Here is a 25,724-nt window from a genome sequence, read left to right on the forward strand (position 1 = left end):
ACGCTCTGATTACAATGTTTTTCCACAAGACACATGCAGTTTTGTTTATTAACCACTAGAGCGTCAAAAGCTACATATAGTGTACCTTTAAGTTAAATGCATTAGAAATGCCATTTCATGATGTCTTGAAGCGTTCTCCAGTAAAACCTAATAGACATGTATTGGTCTACACTGAGTTTTATGTAAGTAATGTCTCTCTTATGCCGTTTGGTGGGCATCAACCATCAGTGCAAATAAGCATGTCAAGGTTAACCAAACCAACCAAAGGAAATTAAACTGTTCTATTTATGTTATGATTTATCTCGGCCTGGGCCTTGTCGAGAATATATATCATTACTCTTCACGTAATAACTCAACATTAAATGCTTCACCAATCTGATGGAATATATGCATGATCAATATGGAAAAAGCCTAATCTCAGCCATTGACTGATATTGATCAGAGACCAGCTGAATAAGTGAAGGTATAGATTATGAATAAGTGAATGTATAGATTTTGCTATTTATCTTTACATCAAAGGGATGAAGTGTTTAGATTTACACACCGAGGGATCACAGAAAACAAGCAAATGTGATGAGATACAGAGATGCTCTTTTAGTTTCTTCTCATTTCCTCAAGCGAACACATGCACATACAACAGAATTGCAAATTCTCATCGCATCAAATCACAATAAACCTCTTCTCCTTTCTTTCTCTTTTTTGTTTGTCAATTCCAAAAAATTAGACTCACAAATCTTCACTTCTTGGACAGGCCATTTCCTGGTCCTTCACAAAGTCCACAAAACCCAAGCCACATGATGTGCCGTCTTCCCAGAGTGGATTGAAGGAAAATAAATATTCCTATAATTACAGAAGAGAAAAAGACGTAGGCAGATGTCTAACATGACAAACCCCAGATGGATATCTCAGTCGGAGTTGAGTATGCCTCCCAACCGCGTGCCTGCGAAGAGGTCTGCTGCTCTGGAGCATCATGGGCACTTTGTGTATGTTCAGATGCTATTGTGGGGCACATTCTAGAAAAAGAGGCGACTTCGTGTAATTTGGTAAAATAAATATTTGCCTCGGCACTTGGCAGCTGTATCTCTGTTGGGTCTTTTCCGATTCGAAATTGTTCAGAGAAAGCTGCATTGTACATTTGGATTTGTGACGCTGGTCGAGTACGTTTAAAGGTATTTGTTTTCAAACATTTGAGATGCAGATCACTTTATTAAATTTGAAAACGATCACTCTAAATCCTACCGAGCTGGCAAGGGAAGGCCCAAAAAGGCACCTTCATGTGGATTCTTTACATAAAAGACAATCCCACAATGCACTGCAACAAGTTAAAATCTTCATGCAGTAAATTTTAAAATAAATATACTTCATTTATTTAAGTATTACATTTACAAATAGTTTATGTATTTTTTTTTATACTTTTAGAGTACCATACCATTAGCTTAGCAACACTAAGAGAAAACACTAACCTAACCTGTTAACACTGACCTATTGATTTAAAATGCAAGCTTCATATAAGCAGCACTACTTTTATGCCACACATAAGTTGCTACCTATATAGACTGTTTTTAGTTCAATTTCTTTAGGTTTCTCCCTTAAAAGGTAGTTTTCAGCAGACTACAAAGCAGCTAGATTGGCATACAGCCATGTGAATGTCATGATATTCACATTAGTAAAGATTTTTCTTAGTGCATGATGATGTTTCTCGTTACAGTACAGTGTAGTATTGTCCAGCTGCATGTTTTGAAGAGGAAACGATGGGTCATTGTTCCTGTGGCAAATCCCTTCCTGCATTCATACCTGCTCGTACCCTTCAGATCTATTCAGCTGCCTGACTTACAAAATGTCTTCTACGAGAAAGGGTCAGGAACCCATTAAACACCAGCTTTGATAACAATGACCCCCAGCAATGCTAAGACCCCACTTCCTCCATCTGCCCTTGTGCTGTCTATACCCCTCATTCCAACCATCCATTTTTGTGAGTTATATTTGGTCGTAAGATTTGAAATTTACAAAATCTTTGTAAAGACAAAATCAATTAAATTCTAATAATATGCAATGATATCCAGTATTACGCATTTTAAAAAATAAAGGCTCTTATGGTTCCATGAGGAACCTTAACATCCTTTGAACCTTTAGATTTTTAAAATGTTCTTCACACTTAGAAAAAAAAAATGGTTCTTTTAGGAATTGTTCACTGAAAGATTAGTTTGGGAACCAACAATGGGTCTACTATAGCATTTCTGAAGAAAAAAAAAATCTTTGTTTTTAAGAGTGTATACAAAATAAAAGTTTCTTCAATGGTACTTCGGTACAGTAAGGAATCTTTGTTATTAAGAAGCATTTTTCGCTCTTTGAGAATGAGACTGTATTGTTGATATAACAATTGGAGGTTCTTCAGAATAGTATATTGATTTCTGGTTTATTTGAAGCAGGTTTATAAAGAAGTTAGAAATAATATTAATTTTGGAACATAAAAAGGTGATTTAATTTCTGGGGGAAAAACATTTAGATTCTGATTGGAAGAATAGGCCTTGGTAATATTTTAGCACAAAATTAAATAAATTAATAATAATAAATTATATTTTGGTTGAAGACTAATTTTGACAATTACAATTTGTTTGCATTAGTAAATTTTTTCATGACAATTAATCAATTGTTATAGTGTGCGTATTTGTGAAGCCATTGCTGACTTAAATAAAATCATTTTAGTAATTATTTTATTTTCTTGTTTTTACTGCACTTAAAGGGTTAGTTCACCCAAAAATGAAAATTATGTCATTAATGACTCACCCTCATGTGGTTCCAAACCCATAAGACCTTCGTTCATCTTCGGAACACAAATTAAGATGTATTTGTTGAAATCCGAAAAGTATACGACTCGTCCATAGACAGCAATTTAACAACCACTTTAAAGTCTTTATTTTTGTTTTGTTTTTTTGCACACAAAAAGTATTCTCGTTGCTATATAACATAACGACGTTTTAAGGATGTCTTTAGTACCTTTCTGGACCTTGAAAGTGATGGTTAAATTGCTGTCTATGGATGAGTCATATAACCCTTGGATTTCATCAAAATATCTTAATTTGTGTTCCGAAGATGAACAAAGAACTTTCGGGTGTGGAACGACATGAGGGTGAGTAATGACAGAATTTTCATTTTTTAAAATCTCTCTATTTTCCACCATGCTTGACAACAACCCTTTTTCTGTTTCATAACCATCTACGAGATCTGTCTCTTTTAGCTGCACTAGTCATCTCTCTGGTGCGTAAAGCACATTTTTATCAGAATGACTCTTTCTGTGGCACTGCTCCCCTTTGGCCCGCTCCATCCGAACCAGTCTAGGTCTTAACAAGCTCATGCCCATCTTTGCCAGCTATAAAAACAGGCCTTGCTGAAGATGCTTGGAGGATGTGGTTATTATTGCACAGAGGTCCAGGCCAGTTTCAGTAAATGATGCTCCAAACTTAGCCAAAAAGGAATGACTCGGGCTTCTTCTCATCATTTCTCATTTGTGCAGTGCATGAGTCAGCCCTAGTGATATTATTTGTTCCAGAGCAAACACACACTCTTTCTTTCTCTCTCTTAGTCTGTCCGTTTTACTCTCTCTCTTTCTCTTTGTCTCGCTCCTCTCCATCTCCCGCCTTGAAACGCCGTGATTTCAGGCCAGCCCAAGAGTAAGTAATTCAAAAAACATGCTCATAATTTGCTATGACATGTTTCATTTCTGAACTCAGATCAGATAGCATCTCTATTCTGGGCGTCCTGCGGACAGAAAAGTGGGGATATTTGGGCAAGCTGGAAATGAGTTTTGCATGCTTCAGAAAGGTATTGTGACTGGATGGTATCGATTTGTTTATCGTTCGTTTGCGTCTACAGAGCTCAAATGAGCCATAATCTCTCATACGCATGTCGACGTGAAAACGATCTAGCGGCTCATTAAAAAATGCCTGAATAAAGCAAATGACAGATGGGGTGGTGGGGCACATTTAGGCTGAGCATGTCCATTCTACTGGATGAGAAGTTTAGAACAAACAAAAAGTTCAGAAGACATGAATAAACAATTCTGTGTCGAACAGGGTCAGGGTCACATTCAAAATCTACATTTCAGCACCAGCGTGCTGCCAACACAAGCCACAAATATGAGGATTTTCCCTGAAAAGTCAGGCTGAGGGGAAACAAAGCGCTTGGAGAAACAGATATAAGGAGGGTGAGATGTGGGTTTAAGAGCTGGCCAGATACCTGCTGAGCTTTAATTTGGGTGAGAGTTGAGCGAGAAGAATGACTCAAGCGATAGTTCCACTCTCACACACACACGCGCGCGCACGGTTTCTAAATGAGCACATACAATATCATAGACTTGTAATAGTTTTACATATATTTATTCATATTTACCACAGACTAACTGCAGTATAACCCCAATAATAAATTCAAGCAATTATAAAACAAAAAGATTTAGCTAATTTTGGTGATTTTTTCTATATAGTACCGGTCAAATGTTTGGAAACATTAAGGTTTTTAATGTTTTTGAAAGTCTCTTAATCTCACCAAGTCTGCGTTTATTTAATCAAAGATTCAGTAAAAACAGTAATATTGTGAAATATTATTACATTTTAAATTAACTGGTTTCTGTTGTAATATATTTTAAAATGTAATTTATGTCTATGATGCAAAGCTTAATTTCCAGCAGCCATTACTTCAGTCTTCGGTGACACATGATTTTTCAGAAATATCAATTTTGAAAACAGTTTTAGCTGCTTAATTTTATTATTATTATCACTATTATTATTATTGGTGAAATTATAAAAAAAAATATGAAATGAATAAATATTACTAAAAAGTTCTATTTAAAATAAATGCTGTTCTTTTGAACTTTCCTCAAAGAATCCTGAAAATAAAATAAAATAAAATAAAAATCACTGTGTGTTTAGCACAACTGTGTTTAACATTAATACTAATAAAAAAGTGTTTCTTGTGCAGAAAATCAGCATATTGGAATGATTTCTGAAAGATCATGTGACACTGAAAACTAAAGTAATGGCTACTGAAAATTCAACTTTGCATCACAGGAATAAATTACACTTTAAAATATATTACAACAGAAACCAGTTCATTTTAATTGTAATAATATTTCACAATATTACTGTTTTTGAGGAACAAAAACATTCAAAATAAATAAATAAATAAATAACTTTACTGTTTCCAAATTTTGGCCGGTACTGTAGATAATTTTTATTAATTATGATTATTATTGGTTATTTTATTTTTATTACAGACTGGGAAAATGAAATGTGTAGAATATATTATTTATAGTATTTATGACCACATTTTCCATTTGAGGACAGATTTTGACAGTTTTGTCAGATTTGCCTTACTTCTGGGGACATTTTGCCGCAGTTTTTGTCCCTAATGTATAGCTAGGTCAGAAACACACTCTCACTCACTAGGGAAATATCTCTCCGCCCTTCAGTTGCCTTCCAGCACCTTTAGCAAGGCCCATTACCTCTGTACCCCCTCCCTAATGTCCCTAAAGCCTGTCTTATCACCTCAAGCCAAAAAACTAAAATGACCCCACAACCGCAAACAACAAACCTTCTCTTAAAGGACAATGTCAAAATAACAACACACAGCACACATGAACCAATGAAGAATATTCTGTGTGTTGGCTACTACTGAATTTACTACTACTTCACATTTCGCCTTTATGATTGTTCATATTCTTCATTTATTGGACAGCATTGTGGAAACTGACATAGAAATTGGCCTAAAAACAGTCCTGTTCTCTATAAAGACATGTTAGCATAAAGCTAGCTGTTTCCTCCTCAGGCACAGAAAGACAGATGCTATCAAACAATTAGGCAAATCCTCCTCTGAAAGCTATCTGTGAGCAGAGAAACCCCCCCAAAAACAAACCCTGGAAAAAAGGGCATTCCACAGAGCCCCAGAGAAAGCCCTCACAAATCAACAGCGGTAAACGGGTGATAATTGCTCTCGTTGCTTCAACAGCTGTACAAGCTGATGTGCTCACGGGAGGAAGAATAGCCTCTTTCAGACAGACTCTCTGTCCTGTTCGCACCACTTTTAATCCCAAAGAAACATCCTCAACTGGCCTGTCCAATCCTTTCTCAACCATTTTTTGTCTTTGAAAGCACTTTTAACCCTTTGTCAAAATGTCATCTTGTCTGTATTCACATTTTTTTTTCTTCTTTTTTTTTTCTCTCAAAAAGAGCAGGCCAACAGTTTGTTGAAAGTCAGGGAACTTTCCAGAGGTCATGTAATTCAAGACCACTGGCCTGGGGGTCAAATGCAAGCGTGGTCAAATTGGATTTGTCTTTACCTGCCTCTTCACTCCAATGAAAAGGGTAATTAACAATGTCTGGCTGATTGAAACAATAGGCCTTCACTGCAACAGATAAGGAGCTCTGGCTTGGGGGACAGAGAAAGTTCCTCCACTTCAAAGCGGACACTGGACGCTATCGGACACCGACCTGATTGAAAATCCAATTTAAGGCAGGGTAGGAGAACGTGCGTACAATTGAAGACCTGAAACAAAACCAGTTGTGACCCCCCCAGATCTGATTAGTTCAAAAAGTCTGTCAAGACAATGAGAAACACGAAGCATGACCTCCTTCAATTGAAAACGGACTTGAGATCTGAGAGCAACCCAGCGTTGTAATTGAATCAAGCTTTGCGGACGCTGCAAAACATTTGGGGGAGGGAAAAGACGCTTGCCATAAATCTCATTATTAGTACTTCAAGAAGGAACCTGGCACGGTCATTGACGCTGATGGTCAATCTAGGATGGCAGGGTGGCGTCTTTCCGGACAAAAGTGTGCGAGGAGGCTAAAAGGTAATGTGAGATATCGCTCAGTTTGGTGCAAAGGAAACAACTTACAAATACTTAAATTATCCTGATGACAGTTAACATTTTGCAGTTGTGGCCCACCAGTAGAGCGATGAGCTCATATGTGTGAGCACTCAAATTCTATCATACCCGAGAGGCGCTTGGGAAAATAAACCCCACTACTGCATACAAACCCGTGGTGGGACAGGAGGGGCCGCATAAAGCCCAGGTGCTCAGTAAAATAATATTTAAAATTTTGGTTTTATACCCTCAGCAGTAAAAACATGTTCCAGAGTATCTCTTTTATTAACATTTGAAATGTTTTATCCTGCACTTTCATTTTTGATTCCAAACAGATTATTTAGTTGGACCTGAACTTCAAACAAAATATTTGAAAAGATACCAACTATCTTAATTTTAAACACATTTGATAATTTTTTTCTTACATGAAGATTTTGTGTTTTGTTACAGTATGTCTATTCTTGTTTTGTTCTTTCCCTATTTATTTCTTAATTCTCTCTCTCTTTCTTTTCCCATTAATCCCTCTTTGTCTCTGTCTACATATTAATACCAGGGAGTGCAACCAATTTCATGCAGCTGTAAAAGGTCTTCACTGCCTTCTTGTAACTTCATTTTCCAATTTTGTGTGGATAGAACTGTCAGTACCTCTCATGCACACTCACTACACTTAAAACAAGTTCAAGTCAAGCTCCTGGAAACTTTGAAAACTGGTATTTCGCAACATTTTGAAAATCCCTATTTACTTGTACTGTAATTGTCTTGTGGAGTCACATGGACTACTTAGAGAAGAGATGGGCATCTTCGATCCTGGAGGGCCAATTTCCTGCAGAGTTCAACCCTAATCAAACACCTGAACCAGCTAATCAATGTCTTCAGGATTACTAGAAAGCTACAGGCAGACGGGTTTTTAATCGGGGTTGGAGCTGAACTCTGCAGAACAGTGGCCCATCCCTGTCCTAAAGTGATAGCTCAAACAAAAACTTTCTTTCTTCTGTGAAACATAAAACAAGATATTATGAGAAATGTCCCAATGTTTGTCATTCATTCATACATTCATTCATAGCTATACAGTTTTGGAAGAACATGAGGTGAGTAAATGGTAGATTTGGTAGACTTTCCTATTAAAGTCATGAGTGCATTATGTGAACACTCTTAACTGTGGTAAAATCACTGTAACGCACTGTGTTCAATGACTTAACTTATTAAAACTGTAGCATGTACAATGCTATAAAATCTTTATTTCATCAATTGTAATAATTGAATAACAGTATTGTTGCCAAACATGCTTGTTGCATTAAAGGGTTAGTTCCTCCAAAAATGAAAATTCTGCCATTAATTACTCACCCTCACGTCGTTCCAAACCCGTAAGACTTTGGAACAAACATGAAGATCTTTTTAATGAAATCTGAGAGCTTTCTGTCTCTCCATTGGCATACGCAACTTTCAAGCCCCAGAAAGGTAGTAACTGGACATCATTAAAGTAATCCATGTGACTCCAGTGGTTTAACCTCAATTTTATGAAACGACATGAGAGCTTTGTTTGCGCAAAAACATATTTTACCACTTTGTTTACTCATGTCGCTTCATAAAATTGAAGTTAAACCACTTTGGTCACATGGAGTACTTTAATGATGTCTTTTCTACCTTTCTAGGGCTTGAAAGTGGTAGTTGCGTAGGCTGTCAATGGAGGAGCAGAAAGTGCTCACATTTTATTCCGAAGATGAACGAAAGACTTATAGGTTTAGAACTTATAGGTGAGAAATGAATGACAGAATTTTCATTTTTGGGTGAACTTACCCTTTAATATTGAATGTACTGTCAAAGGCATGCATTTATCTGCATTTTAAATGGGTTGAAACATTGCTCATCCATTTAGAATTAAGTGTTGGAACTATCCATTAAAACCCAGTTAACATCTCTCTACCATTATTGCTAGATATTTTACTGAAAACACACATGCTTACAGTACTCACTCCTTAAGGACACACACATCCTCACACACCCTTGACCTTTAGCAGCAGGGCTCTTATTTGTCAATGAGTGTGTTTGTAGCCATAGCCTCTTCACCCCTGATCGGGACCAGGCCATGGAAAATTTGATCACATTAGCCACATGTTGCTTCTAATATCATTTCAATAAAAAGGACGCTGCCCTCATACACATAAAGCAGCCATGTAAAGTTCACCGGTCGTTGCTGCTAGCCGCGGAGAGAGCCATGGGGGTCTGCTGCTAATTTCCCGCCCCAAGCTATGTAATCTATGGCAGAGATTAGGGTAAAGCAGTTATTCTTGACTATTTTATTAAGAGGTGCTTTAGGCGCTGGAAGAGGGGCTTTATTGCTTTTCAAACGGCGTGCCATACAATACAAGACAAACATTTGCTGTTATTTCAGCAAACTCAAGTCAGATGTGGCGGATCTTTTTTTCAGGAGGAACTTGGCATCAAAGAAAAGTCTCTTAAAACAAAAATCTTCCCTTCTGCACAGGTCTCGCCCTGAACTGTGTCCGGTAGATAAATAGGGAGGTGTCAAAAGAACAGGCAGGAGTCCCACACCTAGTTTTAATTAAAAGAGAGAGTGCTGACATGCACGGAGGGAGGGACGAACGGATTCGCAACTGTTACCATTTCAGCACGTTTATGTGCGCGTGTGCTTTTCCCAGATTATAGCAAACGCTTTAGGGGTTCGGAACTATCATTTATAAGTCGAGTTTACAGTCATGACAATCAAGTGTAAGACAAGAACAAAAATATATTAAAACATAAATATTTTAAAATATATAGCAAATAATATTCTATTCAGGCATTTGCATACATTTGCAAATGTCAAGGAAAGTGTGTGGTATGTGATAACATTAGAATCTGTTAACAGCGGTCACGGTGCAGAACTCGATTTCACCAAGTACAACATGTTCCTGGACCAGCATCTTTGTTGATCCTGGAACAACATTCAAATCCACCAAATCAGTTTTGAGGACCAAGTTCACAAGTTTATGTCAAGTTTAGACTTAGAATCAGGGTTAGGTGCTTCTGCATCAGTGTTATTCACCTATCATTTCCCTCTGATTTTAGGAATAAATTATGGGTAGGTTTAGGGGTAGGGATATGGTTAGGAATGCTGTTCCAGGATCAACAAAATATGTTGACCCAGGAACGCGGCTAACTCAGCAAAATCAGGATGTGTGGTCACGGCTGTCTGAAAAGCAATTATCAAAAAAAATCTGACCCACCAAAGACCAGGCCAAAACTTGTTTTAAATTTTTGATTGATTTTCTGTCTAATTAACTCTGTACCAGGAAAATTAGCCAGATCTCCTGTCACACACATAGCTAGTTGAACTTGATCCACATGCTGTAACTGTAGTAAGTAGAAAGGGCAACCGGTGTGCTCTAAAACAACCTAAACTAATGACCTTTAACCTCCTGACATTCCAAATATGCCATTCAAACACCAAAGAATAATAAACAAAATGTGGGTAATGGACCCCAAGTGGCATATAGGTGCAGTAAGGGGACAGAGCGATGCAGATCAAAAAACAGTTACAATGAGCAACGTCACCAAAAATAAGTAATACATAAATATTGGCAGCTGTCAACAGTATTTTAAAATTCCCGCACCTCTGACATCTATTATGATGACATTGCACTGAATTTCACAATAGCTGAGGAAATGAATCATATAATTGGCTAGAAAAGCAAAAGTCAGTTTGAGTGTGAAAAAAGTCTTTGTTTCTCAGGAGACGTAACAGAAAACATTTGCAGGCCTGTCCGGAGCTCATCTGACTGCTGCTGCACATTGGCAACACCAGACATGTTGAAACTGGAGAGCTTTGTATAAGATACTGCCTGGTATTGTGTATATAAGTGTATATTGTGTGTGTGTATATATATATATATATATATATATATATATATATATATATATATATATATATATATATATATATATATATATACAATTATTTTCTCATGCATTATTGGCTTGAAATCCGAACCCTAGCCGTGGCTATATTGCCTGTTTACATCATTCCCTCTGTAAAGCCGTAACAGTTGCCAAAGTTGTCACAACAACAAAATGTGCTGTGAGACTGTGTGGAACTCCCTAAAAACCTCAAAAGCCTGAAAATAATTTCAATAATGCCAACATCAGGAACTTCAATTTGACTGACAGGCTGTCCTCGGGAAGAAAAGGCATTTGTTTCGAATAACTTATTTCCAATTAAAACTTTAATTGACATCTTCAAAAACCTCAGAGACATTTGTGAATGGTCAGCTTAGGAGAGGACAAAAAAACCACACAGGCTGGTATTCTAACCGCTCATAAAACACTACTCCGAAACCGGATCTTCACTTTATGCGAGCTGAAGGATGTGGGTTGAGTCGACGGAGAGAAAAAGAGTGAGAGAGAGAAAAAGCAAATATCAGAAGTCACAAAGTAGACTTGTGTGAGTTAAACGCTACCCTCTGCAACCCTCCAAATGCTCTAAATCACACAAATCCACTGAGATGCCCAGAGAAAAGGTCTCATTGATGGAAAAGGAGCAGCCAAAATGCCTTATTTTAGCTGCTTAATTCTTTCTTCTTCTTCTTTTTTTGGTATGGTTTCATCCTCATTTGCAACTGCAAATTATGAGCCCAACCGTGCCTGCTCACTTTTTCAATTGCTTGATTCTAAGAAAGTGCCTGACAATAATTTTTGAAAAGATTAAAAGGGACCTATTATGCCCCTTTTACAAGATTTAAAATAAGTCTCTGATGTCCCCAGAGTGTGTATGTGAAGTTTTAGCTAAAAATACCCCACAGGTCATTTTTATAGCCTGTTAAAATTGCCATTTTTGGGAGGTGGGCAAAAACGTGCAGTTTTTGCATGTGTCCCTTTAAATGCAAATGAGCTAGTCCTCCCAGCCCCTTTCAAGCAGAGGACGGAGCTTCAAGAGCTCATGCTCCGGCATATCGGTGTAGGACAGATTGCCAGAACACCGGCAACAACAAAACAGGACAATCTCACGCACTGAAAATGTCAGTAGCGGTGGTTAGCTTTATATGTTTGAACCGGAGTCGTTAAAAACACCCTCGTTTGTGAAGCAGTCTGGCACAAAATGATTGGCGCAAACGTAAAAGACTTTCTTTGGGACATTTCCTTCGAAAATTAAATTTAATCACGATGTCCTCAGTGAGTCAGATGGCGGGAGTCTATGGAGACTCGTATGTGCATTGGTACATCCCAAAACACAACACTTGTAACGCCTCTTTGATGCAGACATTGTACAACTTCAACTGCTACAGCGAGGATACAGAAATGGTGGACTCTGTGCTTCACACTCAGGCATGTGTCTATAATATTAGGGCAGATCATCATCACCTGTGGCCAGGGCTTCTCCCTACGGTAACGTCATCGCAGGGTGGAATCAGTCCATTTGAAAAGACTGCTTTTGATTTATGGGAATTATAAAAAAATGAGTGTGTAGATTTTTACCATTATAGGCTGGTTGTTCTCACACACTGCAGACACACATCAGTGTTCAAACTCCTTATAAAAGTGAATTTTGCATAATAGGTTCCCTTTAAGACCGTTAATCTAAATTAAGGGAATGAACTACTCATCTCACAAATCATTGTAAATGGTTGCAAACAATTCACTTAATTAGAATAGATGAAGAGACAAAAAGTGTCTTTAAAAAAGTCTATATATTGTTTTACATATTTGCATAAACTGCTTTACTTCCACTGAACATAAACAATCCATTCAGCAATAAATTAGTCAGTCTGTTCAATGTCGGTTTTGGGGCTGTTTACACAGAAAGTGTTCTTGTCTTCATCTGCATTTTTTTTTAATTTTTGATTTAACCTAAAGGGAATGAACTACTCATCTCACAAAACATTGCAAATGGTTGCAAACTATTCACTTAGTTCACTGGTTATAAGAAGAAGGGGGAAAAAGCAATGCTTAACAATTTTGGTTTATTGGTTAAATTTATTGTTCTGTGTATCTGTGGAGAAAACGATAGGAATTGTATGCCTAGTTTCAAAGCAAACTTGGTCAGACTGAAAAGGTCAAATGTTGCCTAAATATTTGTTTGAAAAGGCCGGTGTACTTCCTCCTCAAGCACGTGCGCTACACCTCTAGGTGGACAACTCTGGCCTGCCCTCTGCAGAATGTCCAAGCAGGCCAAACAGAAGCAAGCTAGCGAGCAAACTGCCGTGTGTCTTTGTGTGGGGGAGTTAATGATTATCTCCCGGGTGGACGAAGACTGTGGCGCACTGCCAGTACAGTGCAGGAACGTCCCTCTTCCCTTTGTAGACGCTTCTAATCTGGTGAAAGCCTCTCCCCTGAGACCATCCCATGATAATGTCATAGACACAGAGGGTATAATAGAGCAATTTGTTTACCTTCCAAAGCCTTGATCTCTCTCAATCCTGCCTTTCTCTATCTCTCTTGCTCTTTCACGTGGAGCTCTGCACCGCTGGAGTGGGATGAGAACATATTGATCGGTGCTTGGGTTTCAATAGAGCACTGCAAATTAAACTCAATGGAAAACAAATTTGTTTCGGGATTGTCACTCTGTTGTTGACCTAAAACGTCCAAACTGAGATTCACTAAGGGAATAGTTCACACCAAAATGAGAATTCTTTTAGCATTCACTCAGACTCAGACACTCAGAATTTGAGAGTGACTTAAAATATGAATCTTAAAAAAAAAAAAAAAAAGTAATTTGTCAATATATTGATTTATTGGGGCTGTCAAAATGTAATTGAGCTGTTTAAAAATAGGTTTTTTTTTTTGTAATTTGCTTAATTAGCACATCTTTAATCATTATTAGTGTGTATATATAATACTACACACACACACACACACATTATATATATACATATATATATATATATATATATATATATATATATATATATATATATATATATATATATATATATATATATTCTTATTAATTTCCTCAATACTATTTACCCCCTAATTACATATTACATTATTTTAAGATATGAAATTATTGTGGCAGACTAGTAAATCAATGAATAGACAAAAATTGTCTTTTTAAAAAAGTCAATATATTGTTTTACATATCTGCATAAACTGCTTTACTTCCACTGAACATAAACAATCCTTTCAACAATAAATGAGTCGGTCTGTTCAATGTTGGTTTTGAGGCTGTTTACACAGAAAGTGTTCTTGTCTGCATCTGCAATTTTTTTAATTGTTGATTTAAATTTTCCTCCTGCTGTCACCATGTATACAACAGGCACAACTGAAGTCATGTGACTTTTACATTTATACATTTGGCAGACACTTTTATCCAAAAAAGTGCCTAGATTGCATTCAACATATAGCCTACGTTTTATTAGTTCTGATATTATGATATTGCCGTTGCTAGCACCATGCTCTACTGTTTGTGCTTTCAAGAACGCATAGATTTATGACTAATCAAAACAGATCCAACCATTTGCAGTGCTAACTGACTAGTCTGCGCAACCCCTACCTTTAAAGTCAGCAGCGGACTTGTTACATACTTGCACCAACTCTCTTCAATCCCATCAACACTTTTGCCCCCACCAGTGCTCATTCCTGTTCCTGCTCTCATCTCCTTTTCAGCAAGAGCAGTTTGTCAGGGTCAGAAAGCAATTCAAAACCTCTATTAATGAGTGAGAGAGAGAAAAGTGTGGTACGAGAAGGAGGAGGAGAGGGGTGGGGTGCCTGCCATCAAAGCCGACAAGAAAAGAAGGCCAGGTGGTTGTGGGAATCTCGGCTCTTTTTGCAGAGATGGAATCTTCAGTGTAATTAACAGGCTGGAATCGGGGCCTTCTGAAGCCAGGAGGACAACCCCTCAGAGGGGACAATTTGCACTTTTACAAGAGCTGCTGAGGGACGGGGAGAAAGGAGAGGAAAAGGGAAACTATGGCATCTTTTATCGGCGAGACAAAGCGCCGCATCCTTTCAAAGGCCTGCGCTGGAGCTTCCAGAGCAGAGGAAGAGCGAGTGAAATAAAGAAGAAGAAAAACACAAGAGAGAGAAGGGGGTAGGAGCTGAAGAAGTGGACAGCAGTCGGAAAAGGGGCACCGGTGCCAACATGCGGTTCACAGAGAGAAAAGGGCCGGGGGAAGTATAGCCGAGAGGGTGTGGGGGCGAGGGGGGCCTGACATGCGGCCAACTTGTAGACCCTCCCAGAATTCAACAGCTTCTCTCATTATCATTATTGCACAGGGCCCAAAACTAGCAACAAGCCTCTAAATGGACCTAAACTAGAGGCATGCACCCGCTTGAGACTCTGACGCTGCCTAATATATACACTATAAAAACTACACACGTAGATTAAAAACTGAAACGACCTGGGTTTGTGGCAAAGATATTAATATGCATTAGTATTGTTTTAACTGTTCTTTATTACATTACACTTTGGTGTCACATATTTTTTTTTTATTAAATTATTCTCCACAAACGTTCATTGGGTCATTTAAAAAGGATTAGTTCACTTCAGAATTGAAATTTCTTTCTTCAGTCGAAAAAGAAATTAAGGTTTTTGAGGAAGACATTCCAAGATTTTTCTCCATATAGTGGACTTCACTGGGGTTCAACGGGTTGAAGGTCCAGACTGCAGTTTCAGTGCAGCTTATATACATGATCCCAGTCGAGGAATAGGGGTTTTATCTAGTGAAGCAATCGACCATTTTCTAAAAAAAAAAAAAAAAAATTATGTACCACAAATGCTCATCTTGCACTGCTCTGTGATGCACCACGCATTACGTAATCATGTTGGAAAGGTCACGCGTGACATAGGCCAAAGTACCGCAGTAGGGCATTTTCTCCTCCGACTTCAAAATCGTCCGACATCGTTGTTTTACCTTTTTTTGTAAAGTGTGTTTGACTTTGTCTTTGTAGACACTGGATCGGTACTTCCACCTACGCCACGCGTGGCCTTTCCAACGTAATTGCGCTTTTTTTTTTTTTTTTTTATGACCCATCGTTTCGCTAGATAAGACCCTTGTTCCTTGGCTGTGATTGTGTAGAGACCTTTGAAGCTGCACTGAAACTGCAATTTGGACCTTCAACCCATTGATAACCATTGGTAGTCCACTATACGGAGAAAAATCCTGGAATGTTTTCCTCAAAAACCTTTCATTTCTTTTCGACTGAAGTAAGAAAGACATAAACATCTTGGATGACATGGGGTGAGTAAATTATCAAACTAACTGTAGTGAGTAAACTAACTACAATTGCAATTTTACAGTAGCTCAGCAGTTTTTTTTTTTTTTTGTGGTTTATAGTGTAGATTTTTGTCGAATTGGTATTTAAGGCTTCAGAAGTAAACCATTTTAAATTATGAGAAGCATGTAGCTTCACTCAACTCACAGCTCAAAGCTCTGAGCAAAACTTTCATACGCTTGATGTACTGAAGTCATGCTTGCCTCTGACTGACAAAAAGCCATATTCAGGTTTCCATTTCATTCGTTAGGACGCGTCAGACTGCAGTGTCAGATGTCTGACAGAGGCGGTGAAATATCCAGGGGTCAGATGCACGGCTGATAACGGCCCCTCAGCTTGACTGCCAGAGATGGGGCGTCTGCCCAGCACAAAATGCCATTTGTTGTCCATCACTCAGACACTGTGAATTTAGCGCCGGCTCTGCGCTGAAAGGCACATTCACACAAGCTCACACACTGGATGTTTTTGCAATTCAATATTTTCACACACAGCCTCATCATTACGCTGGAACCGGAGCCTCACTGGAGAGAGCCTACGCTTTCACGGACAGGCAAATCGCAGTTCGAGATTGAAGTTAATAGCCCATCTTGAAATGTTTTGCTGACTCCCTAAAAACCCCTTCTCAGCATTTCACTAACACTCTGACGAGGGCTTTCGTTTTTTTTTTTTCTTCTTCTTCTTTTGACTAAAGAGATAACACCCATATGCCACACGCTTTAGATCTAGTAGCCAACCGAGAGGTGACAGTAAAGACCACATTATGCACATACCTTCTGAAAATACAAAAAAATGCATCACAAAAAAAAAAACATTTTGCACAGTTTTCATAAATATATACGTTTTTTGTAAAATACTGTCCTGTGTAAAGGTATTTAAAAGCACAAAACATTTATTTTATGACAATTTATTAAATGAAGATTAATGAGCCTGAAGCTTACATGAAGTTTAAGTCTTCACCTGTACAAAAAAAAAAAAAAAGGCAGAAAGTGCAAGTGGCCAGGGTTTGGTGTATGTGCCAGTAATGATTTGTTTAGGATGTCGGCCTTAAAGTGGTTAAAGAAAATGGCGGCAGCTTGAGGTTTTATATATTTTTCCAGTAAGCCGCACTGTAGTTAATGAAATTTAACACACCAATAGTGCCGCCTCTCCCTCGAGAGCAAGAGCTTCATAATCAGCGTGCCAACACTCTCGTTTTTTATGAAAACAAATTGCAGCCAGGGAGATGGACTAATTGTGTTGCGACGCAGAGCAAAAAGAAACAACCATTCACGTAATTAAGCCAATTTTCATGGACAAAAATAGTTGAAGGGGCAGTAAGCAAGAGCATTCATCTGGTACACAGCGCACGATCCCACCCCCGCTCATGCGTACAAAGAAAAGTTAAGCATTAAGCAAATATAGGCTGCCTCACCCTGAGAAAGTCACTGGATAATGATGCTTCAATTACAGTGGATCCCAGAATACCGGACTGTCCAATTATGAAAAATGATGATGGGCTGACAGAGGTCTTTGGGAACATGAAAGACGTCTTTATCAAAGCAAATCTAAGCACTCTATCTCTAAAGTACAAAACAACTCTACCACCGCCATTACGGCACGTCATACCATCTTAATGAGACAGAGCTGCCCATCTTCCCCTGTAATGACAAAAGATGGAGGGACAGAAGATGAGTTCAAAAGATAAATGTGGAGGCCGGGCCCTTTGAAAATGTGCTCTCTAGTAAAGTTGAAAGTGAGCGGCGAGCGGTAATGCTCTGCTCGAGTGGCCCGCTGGGGAATGACATCCACTCTCTTATCGCCAAAGGATGCAACATCAAGGTCTGGCCAAACAGCCTACGGTAGCTGCACGGATGCATGGGAACTTCAGCGGGGAATTACGGAATACGTGCGTGTGCGTGTCCTCACTGCAGGGGTGAACTGCCACTCTAAACAACCCAAAAGTTGCCAAAACCACCAGCCTAGCCTGCTTTGTATAGGAAATGTGTTCACTTCCAAGGGAGAATTATTTTGCTACATGCAACAAGGAAAAATTTGTCGTTTTTAGAGAAAATTTCCCTCCAGATATTGGAAACAAATTCTGGAGTTTCAGTGCTTGTAAATGGACTCCTCACATATTATAACCTCTTGTTGTTTTTACATAATAAACACACACTCTCAGAAAAAAATGTACAAAAGCTGTCACTGGGGCAGTACCCCTTCAAAAGGTACACCTTTGTACCTAAAAAGTCTGTATTAGTACCTCAAAGGTAAATACTGGTACCAAAAGTGTACATATTAGTACCTAAATGATACATATTAGAACCTTTTTAAAGAGTTCCGTCCCAATGACAGATTTTTGTACCTTTTTTTTCCCATGAGAGCTGATTTGGAGCCCAGCTTTTGTGCACAATGTAGAGTGTTGACAATCCACAACAATATTAAATTGGCTCCCCATTAAAACGCAGCACAACTGGGTGCCTCAAAATGTTGGATGGAAATTTTCCTGGCACTTTCTGGGCAGCACTTACGACACCAAGACGTTTTACGGCCTAAAATTAGCAACCCTGAACACATGATGCAGGGTTAATTATTTCTCACAGTCCTTCCCAGTGGGTGTACAAAGCTACTTTTTCCTTGTACAGTATCGACCAAATCCAGCAACGGAGATTTCAGAGGTCGCACAATGTTTGTGTAGGGTTTGATGATTGTGTAGGGTTTTTTAGTCAGAAGTGCACTCACTCTAAAAAATAATTTTCCTGATTTGTTATCACAACATTTTTTTCTTTTGTCAAATCAACTTAGATAATTAATGTGGCTCAAATAACATAATATTTTGAGTTTCTATTGATTAAACCAATCGCCTTCATTGCATTAACTCAAATTTTTAATTTTAAGTGAACTTAAAATTTTAAGGCAACCAGGTAACTTACTTTTTTAAGTTAAACCAACAATTCTTGTTTATGGTGTGCCCACCTGCTGAAGAGTTAAAACCAGTGTTTGTTTGCATAATACAGGAGCAGCGGATGCTGATTCCAGATCAGTGTTTACTTAATGCTTACTTCAGAAAAGGATATTCTCAGAATGCCGTGATTATTATTTATGTCTTCCCACAGATGCCAGTTCTCTGAGGCTGCTCTTGTTACTCCTGCATTTCCTAAAACCTTTTACATTTTTTGAGTACTTTGTGATTGTCAAAGACTGACTTGCCACTGAAGTAAAATATTATATATAAACTGTCCCTGTCATAAATATTATAATATTTTATCATATATTATATTATACCATAAATGTCATAAAGATTTTAGATTGCATTATTATTATTTAAAATGAATAACCTTCAATATGAGGCTGTTTGAGCAGCACTGTAAAATAAAAAAAATGAGTGTAAATTTACTGTATTAAATTAAAGCAAACATTTCTAAAATAAAACAAATGTAATAATTGTATAATAAAAAATATATAATAATTGCAAATAGACTAAAAAATATCATTACAAAAATCCAATGCAAATATTTTCAGCAAATATTTTTAAATGATTACTGTAGATATCAATGGCAAATACAAGACAACACGCATAACAAGAAAGAATAATGAGCTGCAATTCACTCAAACACCTTAAAAAAACAGCAGTGCGTCCGCTTCTACGGCCAAGGAGTTGCAGACAGCCTGGGCTGTAACATGATAAGCACGTCTCTCTCGCAGACATGGCTTTAACAGTTCTGTAATGGCTGTCTTTCCCCTACTGCACACTGCACCCTACTCTGCTCCACAGCATGGGGGCCTGTTCTTAAATATCCTTTTTTTTCCCTCAAAAACAAGGCTTGAGAAACAAATAAACTGCGTTATGCTGGGAAGAAACACAGCAAGACACTAAAGTCATCTTTAAGGTATGCACATGACTGCCAAAACATAGTCAAGTGATAGGCTTAGACTTTTCCTACAACTGGGTGAACGAAAAAGGAAAAAGAAAAAAAGGGTGTGCAGTTCCAGTGCGGCAGAGAACAGCTGAAACAGTGTTTAGACACACGCGTAAAAGGCCCTCCCATGAACGAGTCACTGTGATGTCATAAAGAGGTGCCACAAGCGAACAATATCAGCGCAGTACAGTAAAAAAAAAAAAAAAAAAAAAAACTAAAGTAGAATGAATGATGTGCGACAAATGTGAGCAAGGTTGAGATCGAGCTGCCTCACCTTTGGGAAGCACAGGGCGATTCACGCAGTGAGCTGAGCTCAGGTGGGCAGGAGCTCTCGACGGGAAACAGTGCCAGCTCTGCCTGCGTTCCATAAGCCACCCATCAACCTTTCCTCTCGCTCAAGATTGGGGTTAACTAAGCGGGCAGTCTGGTCAAAAGCTGCCCTACAGACTCCCATTGAGGACGAATATGTGTACGCATGCATTCTATGTACAGTATTACATGCCAAGATGATTGTAACATTATCAAATACAAATTTAAACTGGTTTCATTATAGTTATTGTCAGTCAGTATGTCAGCACTGGAACAAAGACGTGCTCACCTGTGTGTGTGTGAGAGAGAGAGAGTGAGAGAGAGGAGAGAGAGAGAGAGAGAGAGAGAGTGTGTGTGTGTGTGTGTGTGTGTGTGTGTGTGTGTGTGTGTGTGTGTGTGTGTGTGTGTGTGTGTGTGTGTGTGTGTGTGTGTGTGTGTGTGTGTGTGTGTGTGTGTGTGTGTGGTTGTTTTATGAACTCACACACTTATGCATTGCACACACAGACATTAAACGATTTTCTCACACTTCTTCCAGTCTAACTGGCACTTTCATATGGCTTTTAACAAGAACTTCTTATCAAACACAAACTTACATCTCACAGATTACATGCGAGGAGTTGTACATCTCTAATGGCTCATGCACCATTAGTCTGTTCACCAGCTCTCATGTGTGAAAGCATATTGTGCACATACACATTCAGCTAGCTTGAAGCTAAATGTCAGCCATTTTGCCCATAAAAGCCCAGTTTTGAGTGCTGACAGGCTGTGTCTTCTAGCAAGACATCACACACAGCTTCTATTGTTGCTTTACAGTGTTATGGCTTGATTTTATTATGTCTGTCAAAACAACAAGAACTTTTTTTGATTTGTTATTCATTGCTATTTTATTTCTATGTGCAACTTTTTTTCTCTTCAAAGACAGCATCATAATGTAAAAAGCAAAAAACATTTATGTGAAGAGAAAAAAAAGTTTGATGAATTTTACCCTTTGAATGAAAATATATTATAAGATTTAAACAAAGTATAAAAATAAGTTATATAAAAAGTTTATTACAAAATGAAATGTGTTTGGAATGTGCTAAATAAATAAATATTAATTTATTTCTACAATATATCTCTATGGCACTTTATAACTGTCACTTAACTGTATATTTTAATTAATTATGAGTGTTCCGACACACTTTTTCAGTGACGTCATTTAGCCTACTGTATGCATACAGTCTATAGGACCTAGCCTGGAAAAATCATCGCCAAGAAAATACATGGACAGTCTCTCGCGTATGGCGGGAGATGGCCCATAAAATCACCAAGAGTCGGACACGTGTGAAATGGTTAATGAATGAATTAATGCGTATTTATTGTCGCTCAAAACCAGAAAAAAAAAATATCCTTCAACACTGTTTTTCGTGACAGAGCCAGGCCTCGTTTGAGTTCATTATTGATTACACACATAACTCCAACTGTAGATGGTTTCAAAATAATTCATATTTGTTTCCAATAAATATATTACACAATTTGCACTCACTTTCCTCCCCTAGAATTAAACTGTCATTTAAATTAAAATATGATTTCCATTTCAAAACGGTTACTAATGCTTCAAATAAACTACACAGAGAAAGAGAGGGAGGGAGAGCCTGTATCAGGCGAATATACCTGGGCGCCAGAACAAACTGTTTTCTCTGTGAAACTCAACTTAAACTGTCGTATAATAATAATATATCAAAGGCGAAGCTTGAACTAAGTTGTAAATAAACCACAGAATATTAATGTTAAATCTGAAAGCATTAAACGCTCGTCGAAAAATGAATGAATGGCCTAACATTATGAATCAAGCTCGTGTAACTACCTGCGTTTATGGCCACTTGATTCGTTCAGTAATAGCAGATGATCCAGCCGCCAGATGGTGATTTGTGCCTTACTTGGATCCCACATTAACATATTCTAATATCGTTTAATTAAACACAATATTGGCGATGATATTTGATTGCACTTGAGGTGTGAGAAATAATTAAAAGCAATGACCGTCGGTGTCTTATAAAAACGAATATTTAAGAAGCTTCTCGGCGATACCTGCAATTGCTTTTGGCTACAATGACGAGACGGCAAACTGTTGAGTTAATAATAATAGGCTAATAATAATTTTGTAATGTATTGATATTACATTATTTGCGTTTTTAAAATAGTTTGGACGTATGTTTTAAAGAGAATGTATTGTGGGAAAACAATGTACATTTAAAGAATAATAATTGTATGCATTATGCTATGATAATAATAATAATAATAATAATAATACACATTCTTATAACCTCTGTATACTCTCTTCTTCATTTAAATTAAAATGAATACAGATACATTTGAAACAGTAGGCCTATTATATCTGTATGATGATCTGTATGAACACGGGAACCCGTAATAAATATCTTAACTCAATGAAATCACACACAGATTGAATGCAGTCATAAAGTAAATCTGTCGAATATGAATGTGGAAGAGCAGAACACTGGTTAGCTATTGAAAGCAACGAAATGAAATAAGTTATAGATGAAATAAGGAAAGCACAGAATATGCGCCATATATCAGTAGTCTTTAATGAGCGCTTGTGTTTTAAAAAATTGAGATCAGGCCCTCCAACACAAAAACGAAACTATAAACTCTCAGAGAACTACACAATAAATGCCTTGAAATGTGACCAAAAGAAGGTCTGATATATATTGTTTGAGCACTCAGGAGAGTTGACCTCCAACACAAAAGCGAATTAATCTTGAATGACCAACAACAAAACACGAAAAACGACAGTCTGACCTGTTAATAGCGATTCTCGCAAGTCATCGCAAAACACGTCTCGTGTGCTACAGAAGTCTTGAAGTGTGCATGACAAAATATCAAGGCCCACATTTCTGTCCCAAAACAAACCGAGTATCAACAGGTCATCAGGCCCACGCGAGCTTTACTATGTTCAGATACTAAAATGTCCTAATATTTGAATAATTGTCGCAGCGTCATTGAAACATATAAAACGGGCATTTTCAAAACTGCGCACTTTCATATGGTCTACTAGTTCTTCAGTTAAAAAAGAGATTATTTGTAATGATCATGTTCCTCTGGAAACAGAAATATGTATAGCTCATAACATAATACTTCGTTATAACTTCGTTATAACACTTATTAAATTGCTACCTAATTTAAGTATAATGAAGCCTTTTCTAATGAATTGTCCACATTGCACTGAATGCTATAATCGCATGCAAAAGTTTCACGGGCACTCAATGTAAGAAGTAAGTAGTTTGAGTGTGAAATCCTACCTATTACAAACAAGTCGGAATACAAATGAAAGCCAAACAAACAATAAGCAAAGACATCGTGCAGAGTCCAGAGGAGATTTACACACTTTTCCTCGCCTTCGAATGAGTCCAGAAAATAGCTGACTCTATTTTCTTCAATACGACATACAGCCTATATGCATTATTGATTTGTCATTCGCAGATGAAGCACACCGAACCGCAACAGACCCCAAAAAGGACAAGGATTCCTAAACGCGACCTCCTAATTTTAGATTATCGGAATGAATTGTCCGTTTTGTTTCATATTCCTTCTTCTATGGCATCCAGTGGACAGGCAGAAAGCTCTGGAGAGCTCCACACTCGGTCTGTGCGTCCTGGGGTCCATGAGCAGTGCTACAGCGCCCACTATTTCAACAAGCAGGAATATGATTTCACAAGACCTGGAACCACTCAATAAAAAAGTTACTATCCCTTTCGACAACTCTTCGCTAACTTTCGCGTAACAATTCTCTACGGTTTCTCGACTTCGCTAAAACACGAGAGTGAAACAACACGGCGTGGAAACGCTCTCCTGACCATTTCAGCCAAAGCACCACCACAAACGAAACTTGTGAACAAGCACACTACGGCAGCATCTGCTCTAAAGGGTGGACGCGCGGATCACGGAGAGTTTGAGCGATTTCAATGCAATTGAGAGCTGAAAAACAAACGCACCGGACAAAGACGCGCTCTCAGCAGGAACTGATCAATGAAAATGACACTTTGGTGATGTGCGCAAGGGTTCAAAGTGCCGTGCGGCCGCTCAGGAGCGAAAGTATCGCAATAAGGACCTACTTTTGGCCAGTTTTCTCGCCCTCGCCTTGGATCTCATCTTGTCGGCTTGTAGATTCCTCGCGTCCTCCTTGAGCTCAGAAGCAGCAGCAGCGCTATCTTCATCTCACGAGCATTGTCAGTTTGGACACCTTCGCACATGCGCACAGGCCATTCAATCTGACACCCTCGTCAGGGCCAAAAACTTTCCAATGTATTCATCATCATCACTTTTTGTCCTATCGTGTCTCCTTTAGATCACTTATCTCTTTCCCTCCTCCTCCACTCGCTCCGCAACATCTCGGATCGCCCCCCACCTCCCCTTCTTGAGCTCCTGAAGAGGAATAAGTGCTATTTTTCAGGGACCTGCGGAATTCGGTACGACACTGGACACTGAATCCTGGATGGGGTCAAGGTCGCAGCCCTCAAACGCAAGGTGATCGCGAACATTTCACGCACTCAAATAATAAGCGACGATTTAAAGCATGAAAATGTTGTACACAAATATTTAGATTAAGCATATTTCTTCATAAAATAAATTATTATTATTCATGCTTGGTTCAGAAAATTAAAATAGAACATGAATGTTCTCTGGGCATATTACTAATTTTTAACTTTACTGTGAAAGTCTCTGTACCTGATGTAGATTTAAGAACATTGGTGAGTGCCTCATATTTATATATACATAAAAACTATTAACATTATTAATTTAGGTGAGCTCTATAAATAGGTAAAAGGTGTGTTCAGTTTCAGTGTTGCTATTGAGAGCCACCCGAGTCTCCGCACGCTAGACTCCAGACGGCCAGGAGCTCCCGCGTGCGTGCATGTGTGTGTGTGTGAGAGAGAGAGAGAGAGAGCGCGCGAGAGAGAGTGTGTGTATGTGTGTAATGTAAAAAGAGTAGAAATACTGTATGTATGAGTTCACGCGTGGGATCCGCACTGAGAAGGTATGCATATAAACTCTCTCTTGAAACAATGCACTCTGAGGTTTGTTTGGGTCTTAGGTCCAGATTAGGTTTTGTACATCAGTATCGGTATAAACAAATTCGTGGCAGTTTATGTGCAGGTAAAGCAAGCAGGGAACGACAAGGCAACCGATACATGTAAGTAGGATTCTGTTAAATTATTTGTTGTACGTAGCCTATAACAAACTTCAGTCATGTTTGCATGTGCACAATCATTGCATTTTAATGGTCATTGTAAGGCTGTAGGCGTGCTGTCAGAATCAAGCCTCAGGAGTGCATAGCAGGCTCAACAACCGCAGTTATTTTCTGCAATTGGCACGTAATATAGATCCTGTTAGACATCAAAAAATAGGAATCAGTATGATGCGAAAAGGTACTGTCGGAAATGAGCGTT

General features: G+C 38.3%; 1 protein-coding gene across 9 annotated transcripts in view; it reads right to left on the reverse strand.

The window, feature by feature from the left end:
• prdm16 (PR domain containing 16) overlaps positions 1-24,638 on the reverse strand; it is a 282,629-nt gene extending 257,991 nt beyond the window's left edge. For all 9 annotated transcript variants that reach the window (XM_067395356.1, XM_067395365.1, XM_067395361.1 and 6 more), the window contains exon 1: positions 24,390-24,638. In XM_067395356.1, the coding sequence (XP_067251457.1) occupies positions 24,390-24,426 (37 nt within the window). In that variant the 5' untranslated portion in view covers positions 24,427-24,638. The remainder of the gene's footprint in view (positions 1-24,389) is intronic.
• Positions 24,639-25,724: the final 1,086 nt, after the last annotated feature.

The sequence above is a fragment of the Chanodichthys erythropterus genome, chromosome 9, assembly GCF_024489055.1.
Source record: "Chanodichthys erythropterus isolate Z2021 chromosome 9, ASM2448905v1, whole genome shotgun sequence".
NCBI classification, from domain to species: domain Eukaryota; kingdom Metazoa; phylum Chordata; class Actinopteri; order Cypriniformes; family Xenocyprididae; genus Chanodichthys; species Chanodichthys erythropterus.